The sequence below is a fragment of the Ursus americanus genome, chromosome 26 (genome assembly GCF_024610735.1).
Source record: "Ursus americanus isolate L20-20 chromosome 26, mUrsAme1.1.p, whole genome shotgun sequence".
NCBI classification, from domain to species: Eukaryota; Metazoa; Chordata; class Mammalia; order Carnivora; family Ursidae; genus Ursus; species Ursus americanus.
This window is the reverse complement of record NC_142152.1, coordinates 43,350,526-43,363,991: the sequence shown is the minus strand read 5'-3', so window position 1 is coordinate 43,363,991 and position 13,466 is coordinate 43,350,526. Positions and strand designations below refer to the sequence as shown.

At 58.3% G+C, this 13,466-nt stretch overlaps 1 protein-coding gene across 1 annotated transcript; it reads right to left on the bottom strand.

The window, feature by feature from the left end:
- Positions 1-1,916: 1,916 nt before the first annotated feature.
- Positions 1,917-5,001, bottom strand: LBHD2 (LBH domain containing 2). The gene is made up of 3 exons (XM_087855940.1): positions 4,933-5,001; positions 3,108-3,264; positions 1,917-2,011 (listed from the first exon to the last, which is right to left on the bottom strand). The coding sequence occupies exons 1-3, from the start codon at positions 4,999-5,001 to the stop codon at positions 1,917-1,919; spliced, it is 321 nt and encodes a 106-aa protein (XP_087712066.1).
- Positions 5,002-13,466: the final 8,465 nt, after the last annotated feature.

Here is a 13,466-nt window from a genome sequence, read left to right as displayed (position 1 = left end):
GGCTACCGGGTGGACGGGGCTTCACTTTTGGCATCTCCCCCTACCGTTACCCCGTTACCCCGGGCACCAGCCCTCGCGAGTGATGGTGAGTGGGCTGGGGGCCAGTCTTCAAGGGACCAGGTCCTGCAGGCTAGGGGCCCGTGCTCGGTGGGGCAAACATGCTCTGTCCTGCCCCCAATGGACTGCTTTGGTGGGTCTGACTCCCCCACCCCTAGGCTCATAGGGCACGATGGGGTCCTGGGACCTCCAATTATGGGTCACCTCCACTCAAGGTCTGCTCTGGTAGATGAGCTCTAGGGCGGTATTGCGGGTACCACTCAGGCCTGGGTCTCAGGGGGACCTGGACTCTGCCCCAGCTCAGCTATTTGTCTGCTGTGGGACCTTGCGAAAGTCGTATATAAATGGGTGTAACACTGTGCCTGGGAGGGGCTATGATGAAATCTCAGTAAATGACACCCTGGCCCACCCCACATTCCGGACCAGAAATACGGAAATCACCCCTGTTTGCTCAAATCCCTCACCCCATGTCCCGTGTGTCAGTCAGCAAGTCCTGGCGTGCTTCCTGTGAAATGTCTGCCCGCTCCCATGTCCCTGTGGGACCACAGGAGGGCTGGAGGAGGAGGACAGGAAGGGCTTGGAAGGACAGTCCAATGCCTCTCCTAAGCTAGAGACCCAGGGGGACCACGGAGACATCTGGGACTGTGGACGTGGCCCATGGGGCCACGGGGTTAAAATTAAAACAGGCTGTCAGGCAAACTTCCACACCTCCGCCTCCCACCTCTCCTGCAATTGGGGGTGGGTTATTTTTAGAGGTTAGCAAGGCCTTCAGGAAAGAACAGAGGGGCCTGTGTCTCCCGCCTGCCCCTCCAAGCTCACCAGGGTCCTGTCCTATCCTGCCTGGGCCCGAGGACTTTGTCGAGCTAATATTTATGCAGGGCTGCCTCCTGCCAGGCCGTGAGCTTCCTCTGGCCTGGGTCAAGCTAGCCACGGGCAGGGGACCAGGATGGGAGGATGGGAGGGAGGGCGGCACACCTGAACCCAGGCAGTGATAGGGTTTCTGCTCCCCATGCTAACCCCAACCAGCCAGGAGGGCTCCCCTTGTACAGAGGGACAGAGCCAAGAGACAATGTCACTGGACCACATGGAGGGATAGGACCCTCACATGGACAGGAAGAGGTGCCTCCCCGCCCAGCCCCAGGGTTCCCGTCATAGCTGGGGCTGGGAGGAGCCGTGGGCACCTTGTCACACCTCAGTGTGTTCATCTGCAAAGTGGGACTTTTGCAAGGATTTAACGAGATCCAGCCTGGAATAGGACACCCCATCCCATGGACCATTCCTGTGCCCTATGCTCCCAGGGAGGAGGGGTGCGACAGGAAGGAATCTTGCCCTCGAAGTCCAGCCAGAGCTGGAGGCCCCAAGGAGAGGTGGGAGGGCCACCTGGAGGAAGGTGGCCTGCCTTGGGTGGTCCCGGCTGAGGCCAAGCAGAGCAGAAGGCCCCAGGCAGAGGCATCAGAGAAGCAAACCCTACAGCCCCTGGACGGCCCCACGCACCACCCCCTACTCCCAGTGTAGAACACCCGAGTGGTCACTCACTTGGCACTCTGGCCTGGTCAGCTTGGGCTCTGAGCCAAGGCCCTTGTCTGGAAGGCCATGGCAAAACCAAAACTGGCCCCAGCCCCTTGAGTCCCTAGCAAACGTGCTCACCAGCCACCAGGAAGGGCCTTTATTTCAAACCTCAGGACAAGGAGGGTGTGATCCAGACCCCGTGAGGAAGGAGGCGCTGGCCGGTTCTCCCCGCTCCAAGCGTCAGCCCAGCCACCCCGGAGCCAAGGCCCCTCAGCGGTCAGCGAGCAGGGGCAGGGTTTGCAGGGTACCCTCCCCCCCGCACCACAGAATCTGACAGTGTCCCTGTCCTCTCACTGCGAGGCCTGGGGGGCCTGGTCCTTGCAGCTGGCACGCTCACTGCCAGTGTCATCCAGAGCCTTCCCTGGTGCTTCCCTTGGTGAGGGGGCTGCAGAAACATAAAGGTCTCTGTGTCGGTGGGGCTGCATTTCTGATAGGCTTGCAAGGAAATGGGCAGTGGGGGGGGGGGTGCTTCAGCCGGGCAGGGCAGTCAAGACCCGGAGCAGGAGCACTCCCTCGCCTGGCACATCTCCCCAGAGCGAGGAGGTGGCAGATTGAGGGGAAGTCAGGGGCAGACCTGGAGACCCACCCCAGGGCCCAAGTTCCAGTGGTTACCCAAGGGGTGGTCTCTGGTGCCGCTCTGGGCCCTGGATGGAATCTGATGGAGGCTGAGGGGGCTTTGGGGAAAGGTGGAGGTTATGGCCCGGATAGGCCCCTTCTGGGCCCAAGCTGCTGGGGGCTGACATCTGAGGAGGGGGAGAGGGCAGGCAGGGTGCTAGGCAGCCCCGCCTGAGGCCAAATTCATTTCTTCTTCAAGGGAAAGACTCCCCAGGGCACGAAACTTCCCAGGGCACAGCTCACCCCTCACGTGCCCTGCACAGAGGCTCCCATCGTCCAGCCTGCTGTCTCTCCTGTGCCTCACACCTGGCCCCTGGAACACCCCTCTCCTGCCCACACATCCTTCTCCCCCCAGAAGCTTCCTTGGCTCTGGCAGCCCCTTGGCCTTCAGCCAGGCACCTACGGCCAGCACAGGAGCCTGAGCCCAGGCGGGCGAGTCTCCCCACCTCACGGGCACCCGAGCCAGGCCTGCTCAGCACCATCCCCTCACCTTCTTCAGGCCCGCTGAATGCACCCTTGCCCCAAAGGCAATGAATCAGGAGGGAGAGGAGAAGAGGAGCTGGACTGAATGGGAGCGCGTAGTCCCATGTCCAGCAGACCCTTACTGGGCGCCTTTCGCAGGCCAGGCCTGGGACCACCACAGCGGATGGGGTCCTCGGGTGCAGGTGGGAGGGGGAATTGGACAAAGAGAGGGTCAAGCCCAGGAGGCTCCCAGGGCCCCCGCGGAGGCTCAGAGAATGGGCAAATGGGGGCGATGGTGTGCACGGGCTGGAGGGGTGGAGGGCCCTGTTTGCAGGAGCAGGCAGGAGGAGCCCCTGCCTCTGACTCCTTTCTCTTGGCACCCCCACAGGCAGCCCCTCACTCACCAGCAGCGACCTGGCTCTGGGCTGACCCCCTCAGGGAGGCCTCTGGGGGCCAACGCAGCTCCCCACTCTCCACAGAGCCCACCTCACTGGACTCTACCACGATTGCGGGCAGCCACCGGCCCCGCCCAGGGCCCTTCTCCCGGGCACCTGCCGTGGCCTGCAGGGAGGGTGGGCAGCAGTCAGGGCGCGCCGAGCCCTGGGCTCCCTGCTCCCTCCCACCCTCCCACACCCATCCTGCAGTCTGTTCACTGGGAAGATCAGGGGCCCTCCCTGCCCAAGCTTCACGTGTGTGCACGTGTGTGTGCGTGCGTGTGCATGTATGTGTGCATGCGCATGTGTGTGTGGTTGTGCAGGTGCCGGCACCTCCCCCAGCCACCACTGGGGCTGGAACACTCAGCACCTGGGGCACCGAAGGATCCATCTGGGCTCAGCCCTTAGGCCCATTTCACAGACAGGAGACTGAGGCCAGAGAAGCCAAAGCCACATGGTGCGTGAGCCCAGGGCTTCTGTGCGTCCACAGCTGCCTCCTGTATCCTGCGCAGCCCCTTCCTGGGGTCTTCCCTGCAGGGCCCTTAGTCTCCTCCCCAGCTCAGAGGAGCTGGGAAGCTGTTACCATGGCAACCGGAGGTTCTCTGGGCTTGCTCTGGGCTCATTGTTCGGTGCCCACAAGAGCGTGAGGGGGCTGCCTCCCCAAGCCCTCCCGGTGCCCTCAGCATCTCCGCCTCCCATTCAAGGCCTTCCAAGGTAGAGGCCCGAGTTGCCCGGCTCCCGCACAGCCCTCTGGCTCTGATGCCACAGCTGCTGACACCCGCACTGTCCCTTGTCCCTCTGTCCCTCTGTCCCTCCGTGTCTTTGCTCCGGCAGGTCCCCCTTCCTGGAGCTCCCCAGCCCCCCAGTCTGATGTAGGAGAGTTGCTTGGTGCCTGGCTCCCTTCCTCCAATGGCCTGAGGGCCTTGAGGAAAGGCAGGCACGCGGCTGCAGGATTTTGCTACATGGCTCTGAACCACCACAGCCCAACCATCTGAACACGTGTTTAAATGCACATTCCCGGGCTCCAGCCCAGACTCTCTGGGTGGGGGGCCCAGGAATTGGCATTTTAACCGAGTACCGCAGGTGACCTCATGGGGCCGAGACATCTGTGGAATCAGAGGAACGGCAGAGCAGGGACCTGGCTGTGACCCAGCGACTGGACTGTCCCAGCTCCTCCCACTAGCATGGCCGGTCCTCCAGGAATCCCTCCCCCCCTGCTGTTCTTCCTATCCTCCAGAAGGCCCACTGACCCCTACCCGGGGTGCCCTTGGCCCAAAGTGTGCCACTGGGATGAGGGAAGTCCAGGCCAGCAGTGCTTGGAGGTCTAAGGCTTGGTGTCCATCCAGCCAGGGAGGCTGGCCCCGTGTGACTCTGGGTTGGTTCCCTTCTCTAGCCCCACTGCCTTCCAGCAGTGCCAACAATGACACTGTCCCAACTCTAGAACGCAGAACATCAAGACTGCACCCCTCGTGTGGGGATTTCACTTTTGGCTGAATCAACACAGCCTCCGAAAACTAGGGGACCAAGGCAGGGGACTCTGGCATTGCCTCACCCAGCAGAGAGCAAACTGCTTTGGGGACCAAACCCTAGAGTCCTCGAGGTCCAGGAGTGGTGCTGAGTGAGCCCGGGAGGCTCGGCCTTCAATTGCTTTATGCACCAGACTTCCAGAGAGGAGCAACCATCTCTCTCACACAGATGGGTAAACTGAGGTGTGCCTTAAATCATGGGCCAGGGCTTGAGACTGGCTTTCTCCTGTCCCCCATGGCTGGCAGACCCCAGGGCCCCAACTACATACCTTTCCTGCTGGGCCTCCAGCCTCCTCAGCTGGGCTTAGCTCTGGCATGGCAGGCCCGGGGGCGGTCATGCTGTTGTCACTGTCGGGGTGCGCAAAGACGGGGGAGAAATGAGGTGTCTGCCGTGGGATAAATACTGGAGTCCATTCTTCTCCTGGAAGCTTCCGACTGCTCCAGCCTACACCCACCCCACCCTGGGCCCATTGCCCCCTGCTTCAGCTGGACTTCTCGCACCACTGTTCCCTGCCCAAGCCCACCATTGGAGGGGAAACGAGACAGGCACCACCCAACATGCCCAGGGTTGTGGAGAGGCAGGGACAGAGCAGGAGAAGCCGACTTAGCCTTGAGACCCATGAAGGCTTCCTTGAAGAGGGTCAGATGATCTGAGGCCTGAGGGATGAGCAGGAGGCAGCCTGGCCAGTGGGGAGGAGAGAAGATGTTCTGAGACAGGGAACAGCTAGGCGGGGCACAGAGATCAGGTGACCCAAACGAGTTTCAGAGCCAGGAGGCTGGGAGCAGCAGGACTCAAGTTCAAGTCAGCCAGAGGCAAAGGTGGCCAGGTCCTCTCGGAGAACGGACACCCCATACCCATTCAGGGCCGGGCCCTCGATACCCACAGCCAAAAGGAAACCCGCATCCTGCCTGCACTTGGCCATGCTCACTCGGGCCAGCACAAGGGCAAGGGAGCCCAGCCAGAGATAGCACAGTAAGAGCTCTGGGAAGATAGGCACCAGCCTCAGACTCTCCACCTGTACTTGGCCAGAAGCAGAAATGGGGGGGGGGTGTCTGGCTGGGAGGCCACAGAGGGCTGCAGGCAAGGGGCAGGAGTGCTGGGAGGGAACTGGGAAGAGGGCCAGCAGCAAGCTGGGGGATGGGATACCTGTGAAGCCTTGCTGGTTGTGGAGGAGGGCTCCTGTGGGCACCCAGCAGAGGGGAGGGTTGCTATTCTGCGATATGAGCTTTCTTTTACTGGACACCCAGCTCAGTTTGGTTCAGGTCCCACTGAGACCCAGAGAGGCCTGGGAGGGGGCCATATGGCTCCACCCAATCCCAGAGCCCAAGAGAGCCAGCCCCTACCCTCCCTCTCCCAGCCTATGCTCCCACGTCAGTCCTTCCGCATGAGCTCCTCCTGGAATCCCATCCCTCAGCTGGAGCCCAGGGCAGCCAGGGCAGAGACCAAGAGACTGGACTCAGAGATCCGCACAGATTCGAGAAAGAGCTCAGAGGGAAGGCAGAAAAACCAGCTAGCCACAGAGACAAAGTAGAGGTGATAGGACTGGAGAGAGAAGAGGGAAACAGAGCCAGGGGGCCCATACAGATAGAGGAAGACAGACCGATGGACAGAGAAAGAGAGATGAGAGAGACAGATGACAGAGCTGTCATCTTGGGCCAAACCAGGGGCCAGGCAAGCAGACAGCAAGTCTCTACCAGCTGCCTCCCGGCTGTCCAGCGCCAGCTGCAGCATTCGCGCATCAAGGACTCCCAACACGCACACGGCCGCAGGCACCCAGGTGGGCAGGCCAGGTGTAGCTGCGCACAGCCCCCAGGAGCTCTGTTCTCGCCCAAAGCCCAGCATCCAGCAGCTGGGAGCTGAGCGCGGCCCCCACTCCTTCCTCTTTCCCGGGAGCGCTCCGACTCCAAAGCCCCCCAAACTCCCCCCCTTTCTCCCCTCCCAGCCAGGCGCACCAGGGCGAGGGCTGGGACTGGGGTGGGGAGGTGGCGCCCCCTGCGCCTCGCTCACACTCACCCTCCAGCGCTGGATGCTCGCGCCGGGTCTCCGGCTCCGCTCAGAGCTGCCAGCCTGGGTTTGCCCTCCCTGGCTCCCGCCCCCCTCCCGGGCACTCTCCGCCCACACGTGCGCACCGGCCCCTCATTCACACAGCGCGTCGACCGCATCCTCCCTCGGACAAAACCGCACCCCCCAGCACCTGATCCTGGTCACATGAGACCCCAAGCCTCAGGTTTGAGGTTCAGGAATTGGGGGGGGGTGAGAATTCAGTGGGGCCAGATACATGGAAAGAGGACACTCTGCAGTTTGAAGGAGTGAAGAGAAGAAAAACAAGTGGGATGGCCAACGTGGTGGGGGCGGGGGTGTGTCCCCGCACTGCTTCCCTCTCATCTTCACCCCCAATCCCACTCCCAAAAAGGAACTGAAGAGTCCTGGGACCGTTTCATTCAGCCGGGTGTACAGACCGGATGCCTGAGGCCGAGGTGCATAGCCTCTGAGCCACACAACTCCCCACCCTTCTTCCATCCAGCATCTAACACCCACCATCCCTTATCTAACAGCCTGCTTCTGGCCAGCATCCACAGTCCACCATTCAGCATCCTCTCATCCAACCATCAGCCACCATGCACGACCTGTTCGTGTATCTACCAACCAATCACCATCCAACCACCATCCCACATTCATTAACCATCCAACCCCAACTGCCACCCACGATCTAACCAGTATTCATCTCAGCCATGCACCAGTCTATTCGCCACTCACACCCACTATTTACCAAGCATCCATACACCACAAAAATACCCATCAGTTCAACATTAATTCACCATCCATCCATCCCACCTATCCACCCATCATTCACTGTCTAACAGCTTTCCATCAGTATTTAACAACTGTCTACCATTCATTTATCAATCCAGCATATGTCTGGTTGTCACTAATCAATCTATCATTTGTCTACTGCCCATTTATCTGGATTTATCCACTATGCATCCACTAGCCTCCATCTATCCAATCAGTCACAATTGGTCACATCTACAACTCAGTTACCAATCACCATCACTCCTCCATTCATATTTCTATGAACTACAACCCACCATCCATCCACTCACTCACTATCGACCATCCACCCAACTCCTATCCCTATCCACCACATATCTATCCATTCATTGTCCACCTCTCAAATCCTCTATCCAACATCCAGCCATAATTCACTATTCATCCAAAACCTATTCAGGTATCATCTACTATCCGTCTATATTCATCCATTCTAGAAAAATTTATTGAGTGCCTTCTGTGCGCCAACTATTATTCTAGGTGCTGGAGATAGAGTAGAGATAAAACAGTGAGCATTCAACCACGATAATCCATCCACCATTACAATCCACGGTCCATCCATTTATCATCTGTGCATCAGCTCCCACCCATTCACTATCCATTTTCATTCATTATCCATTCAACATCCATTTGCCATGTGTCCATCTTCCTCCATCTATACATTAAACCATGTATTTACCGTACAGCACTCCCCATCTACCATCCATCCACCATCTCTCCGCCATCTTCCCCTTCACCATTCACCTTTCATGCTTCCATTTTCTGAGATGTAGCCATCTGTCATTTAATTATCATCCATTCATCACCTAATCATCCATTCGGAATCCACCCATTCATTATCTTTCCATCACTCACCTTCCATCTACACTCCCACAGTACACAGACCACTTTCCATTGACCTAGCAACCATTCATTTGCCATCTATGCACCATTCAACCCCTTGTACACCATTCACGATCAATCCCTCCAACATACATCCATTCAGATTTATCTGCCATTTATCCATCCATTCTCTATGGATAGATCCATCACAATTATCCACTTACTTTTTATCCGCCACCCATCCATGCTTCCATAATTCATTCACCCACCTAGCATCCACTATCCACCACCTATTATCTGCAATTCACCCTCTATTTATAGATTCTCTCGGTATCCATCAGTCTATCAATTTAGTGTCCACATCCATCCACTCTCTATCAATCTATATTCTAGTTATCTGCCCATCACTTAACCAATTACTGTTACATAAATGCATCCACCATTCACCATCTTCTATCTATCCACCACCTAGTACCTCCCTCTACCACGCTTCTGATACTTATGCAACCGTTATCTATACACCCATCCACATCACACACACACACGTTCTACCATTGCATCCATCTTTCATCCATTAATTCACCTCTCCATCCAGTCATTCATCCCCTACCAACCATGCATTCACCTAGTGTTTCTCCCATCCATCATTCTGCCATGCATTCATCCATTATCCCTATATCCTTATGTTCCCCATACACATAAACTTCAGTTAACCTTTCTCAATTCTCTCTACCACTCATCTCCAGTATTCACTCACCCACCCATCTTCTCACGATTCTTTCACCCATTCACTCATAAACTAAACATTCATTAAAATATTAATATTAAACATAAATATTAAACACGTATTACTCAGCATTAGCGCTGGGTTCTAGGATCATTGAGATGAATAAGATCCCATCTAAATTCATGGTCTGATGAATTCACAATCTGATGATCCAAAAAGAAGAAATAAGTCAGACAGAGAAGTGTCATTGTAAAAATGTATGTTGTGTCTAAATCTTGGTGCCTCTGTCTTCTGGCCATTAGACAGCCAGAGCTCTGTGCACAAGTTTCCCAGGAGAAGGACCAGGAGGAGACATCGCAGCAGGATCGGCTGAGGCCTGAGCTGGCCATGGAGGCTGGAGTCTGGGAGACCTGATGATGTGGGTGCAAAGAGGTGTAAGACTGGAAGAAGAGGTTGGCAGAGGTCCTGGAAAGCTAGGACTACCCGGCTAGGGGATGGGTCCCTGATGATGGGTCCCTGACGACAACAGTGAGCTCTGGGAGGGTTTTAGGCAGGTAAGTACCCCAGTCAGCTAAGTTCTAAGCAAGTTACACATGTGCTTCTCCGCTGAAGAGCACCTGAAGCAGGGAACCAGAGGACAGGGTCCTGTGCCTTAGAGTCACACAGCAACGCCGGAGTGGTGCCTGTGGCTGCAAGTGTGCCATCCCTACACCCAGACACCCTGTGTCAGGAAAGTGTGTGCTGGCATGCTCCCAGTCATACCCCCACCCCCCAATGGCCGCTGTGCACTTGGGGCAGGACTTGCTCTCCCTGCCTGTTACGAGGGTGCTAGCTGTCACCTAGGGTGCTGGTTAGCATCCAAGGTGTTAGCTGACAAGGGCCTCATGGCTGTTGGGGAGGGCGGCCGAGAGGCTGCTCAGGAAGTGCTCAAGGCCCTGGAGACAAAGGCTCCGGTGGTGGAGCAGCAGTCTGGGGACCGGGAGTATCTGTAAAGACAGGCCTGGAGGCCCATCCCTGAGCTTGCAGAGTCAGCCGTGGGGCCCGTCTTCACCTCCAGCCTCCGACGGTGCGTCTCCCCCTCCTGCCTGGCCTCCACCATGGACCCTGCTCCACAGGAGACAGATCTGGAGTCAGAAGTTTCATGTCCTGGCCACGCCCAACCTTTGCTGTGGATCCTTGGGAGGCCCTGCCCCTTTCTGGACCTGTAGTCCCAAGCCATGTAGTAGGAAGATAGAGAGGACTAAGTGAAGAATAAGGACCAACCATCTCTGATGTTCCCGAGCTGATGGCCACGGTGAGACTAGAATCATCCCCTTAACCACCGCCTTACCACACACACCCTCCAAAGCTTGAATGGGGGTGAGGGCCGCCTGCCCCGCCTGGGGGTGCTCAGGGTGGGTGGAATCCTGGTTCTGGTCCAGGAAGGTTTGCTCTGCGCGCCCTCTTGCGGCCATTCTCGGGTAAAACACCCCAGACTCCCGGATGCCTGGCCACCGCAGAGTGGATAACACAGCAGCATTTGGGTGTTACTTTGAAACATTTAATATTTTGAAGCGTGGCAAGCGCACCATTGGCCTATGCTTTATCCTCACGTGCTGATCCTCTGTGAGAGGCAGGCCCAGGACTGAGCCTCTATGCCCTTGGTCCTGACGGTCCTGACTAAATCACCCCAGGCAAGAAGAGGACGCGCTAAGGGATAAATTGACCATCTCGAGATGGTTGAGGGAAGGTCTGGCTGGAGAAAACCTCCATCCCCTTCTATTGACTGTCTCATTTTGATAAATTATCCACCTGATTGGTTGACTGATAAAATGTCAGGACATTTCTCTCTAATGCAGATTTCAGAGTTTTTAAAATGCCATAATAAGAGAATCGCACTAACAGAGGCAGTCCCAGGGAGCGAGGTGGGCAGGCATAGTGCAAAGCACCCTTCCCAGGGTCTATAGTACCCATGAGCTGCCAGCGTTGCCATCAGCCACCACCACAGGCCTGCGGTGTGCCCTGGGGGGAGGGAGGGGTGCAGAGCGATCCCCAGGGGTGGGGGCAATCTGTCTTCCCTGGGAGGCTGGAGTAGGGATAGAAGGACCTGGGCCTGCCCTCCCTTGACCTGCACCGTGCAGGACTGAGCATGGGGTGGGGGGGGGCGTGTGAGGGAGTCGGGGTGAATGGGTACCCCAGACAGGTTGTCACTAGGGATGCCAGGCTCATGGCTTCTGCACTCCAGGGGTCTGGGTTTGGTGTTCATGGTGGGCTGTAGGGCTTCGTTCGAGCACCCCTCCCAGCGTGGGAGACTAAGGCCGCTAAGCATTCAGGGACCCCTGCAATGGTGGGCAAGGGGATGGCCATGCACAGACAGAGAGCCTGCGGGCGCCCATCCCTATGCCCCATTCCCCACGTCCCACTCCCCCACTCCCCGTGAAGGAGGGAAAAGCAGCCCATGGATGGCCCGGCCCGCCTGGGGGCCTCTCTGCCCTCGGATGGGCTCTGCCTGATGCCCCGCTCTCCCCTCGGATCAGGTGGCTCAGAGTCTGTCTTCTAGTCTCAGTTTCTCCAAGCCTTGTGCCTTCCCCTCCTCCCCGCTGGGGCGGGCGCAGATTCCGGGTTGCCCGGAGCCAGAGAGGATGGGGCTGATGTTCCTTCCGCACTCGGTGCTGCCGCCTACAGCCTCTACACCTGGCACATTGGGAAAAACTGGGCCTCGAAAGAGTGGGTCGGCGGGAGAATAGGAGACAAAGCCGTCCAGGCTCTGGGGCTGGCCCCCGCACGGTGCTGGCACACTGCGCACTGGAGGAGGAAGGGGCCTGCTCCCCATTTCACAGGCTGGGGGCACCCGCTGGTCCCCCGCACAGGGAGCTCCACTAGGGAGGCGAGGGGAGCAGGGGGGTTCAGGTTCAGCCCGGCCAGGTCTAGGGGACTCCGCGGGCCCATCCCAGGTCTGAGAGGAGGTGACAGTGCTTGATTTCTGACATGTGACCTTGGAAGGGGGGGATGGAAGCGAGAGAGGCAGCCCAAGCGTGGGGACTACAGCTAAGGCAGGTGAAGGTGGGGCTGCTGCTGGGACCCGAGGCTGGTCCCACTGCAAAGTTGACCCAGGCAGCAGGGAAGGAAGAGAGCTGTCCAAGGTCAGGCTGCCTGCCGAGGTCACAGGTGCAGACGTCATTCCACCTTCCTGGTCCTGCTTGCAGAGCGCAGGGCCCACCCCACTCGGGGCCCACCCACCCCTGGGGACAGTGCTGTCGCCAGCCCTTCCAGGTTCCTCACCCCAGAAGCTGAGGGTGGGCAGGACACCTGATGGTGGGGTGGGGGTGGGGGTCAGAGTTTTAATATCTAGAGCCTTCAGAGGTCTGCCCACTGCCAGGAGCAAAGGGCAGGACCCAGCTGGCCATCCCTGGAGATCCCAGGTCTCACCACATAGGGCCACCCACTCCCAGCCCACTAAGCCGCAGCTCCTGTTCACAGAGGAGGTGACAGATCCTTCCCCAGGTTGCATTGGTAAATGAGCAGTGCCTGCCATGAGCCACCTTTGTGTAACACATATGAAGTTGAAGATAGGTGCCCCTTTAACACACACGGACGTTTGTATAGCATAGCAATGTTCTGGAGTGATACACCGTAATTCCAGCCGAGCTTGCATAGCACTCTCCGTGTACAAGGCCCTGTCTGGCTGCTTTGCGTAGCTCATTTCATCATGGAATCCCTGGAAGGAGGGTATATTATTATCCCATTCTATGGAGGAGACCAAAGGCACAGAGAGGCTGAGAAATCTGCCCAGGGCTACAGACCTGAGTGAGAGGCAAGGCTGGGATTTGGAGGGGGCGCATGAGACTTGCTGCTCACCACGGGTTTGGGCTGCCGCTCTGGTGTACTGGGGCGCGAGGAGGTGGGGAGGCACACCTGTCGCGGTACCTCCACTTAACACTGGCCACACCCCAGCTGGGACGCGGCCAATCGGGTCGGTCCTCCAGCCGTCACCGCAGCCCTGGGGACAGGTACGGGCTCAGACACAGACGCCGAGAGGGAAGCGGCGTGTCCCAAGGCTCACAGCGTAGAACCGAGAGTGGGACTCTGTGTTCCTGGCCCCTCCTGCCTTGCAAGACCAGGCGCCGCAGGCAAGCCCTGGAGTCGTCCCTCTCCCCACGCCCCCGGGGCGCCGAGTCCCTGCGGACCGCCGGGTGTGGGGGCGGGGGAGACCTCCGACGGCTCAGAAACTGCCCACTCCCCGGCCGCCTCCCGTTAGCTCGATTCTTCGGGCCGGCGGGAGCTGGGCTTAATAGCCTCCACGTGAACCCTCGGCGCGCTGGGGGACAAAGCCGTGACCGCGGGCCCGGGGACAGGCCGGACCGGAGCCAAACGGCGCGGCGGGGGAAGGCGGGGGCAGCCCTTCCCTCCAGCCCCGCCTCCGGGGTTCAAGGCCTGGAGGCCGA

Bases quoted from the DNA above. Each gene is read 5' to 3' on its own strand.
- LBHD2 (XM_087855940.1), bottom strand. From the start codon at position 5,001: ATGACCGCCCCCGGGCCTGCCATGCCAGAGCTAAGCCCAGCTGAGGAG. The intron at 3,265-4,932 runs GTATGTAGTTGG...CCCTCCCTGCAG, and splicing joins CTGGAGGCCCAGCAGGAAAG to GCCACGGCAGGTGCCCGGGA. The intron at 2,012-3,107 runs GTGAGTGAGGGG...ATGTTTCTGCAG, and splicing joins CCAGAGCCAGGTCGCTGCTG to CCCCCTCACCAAGGGAAGCA.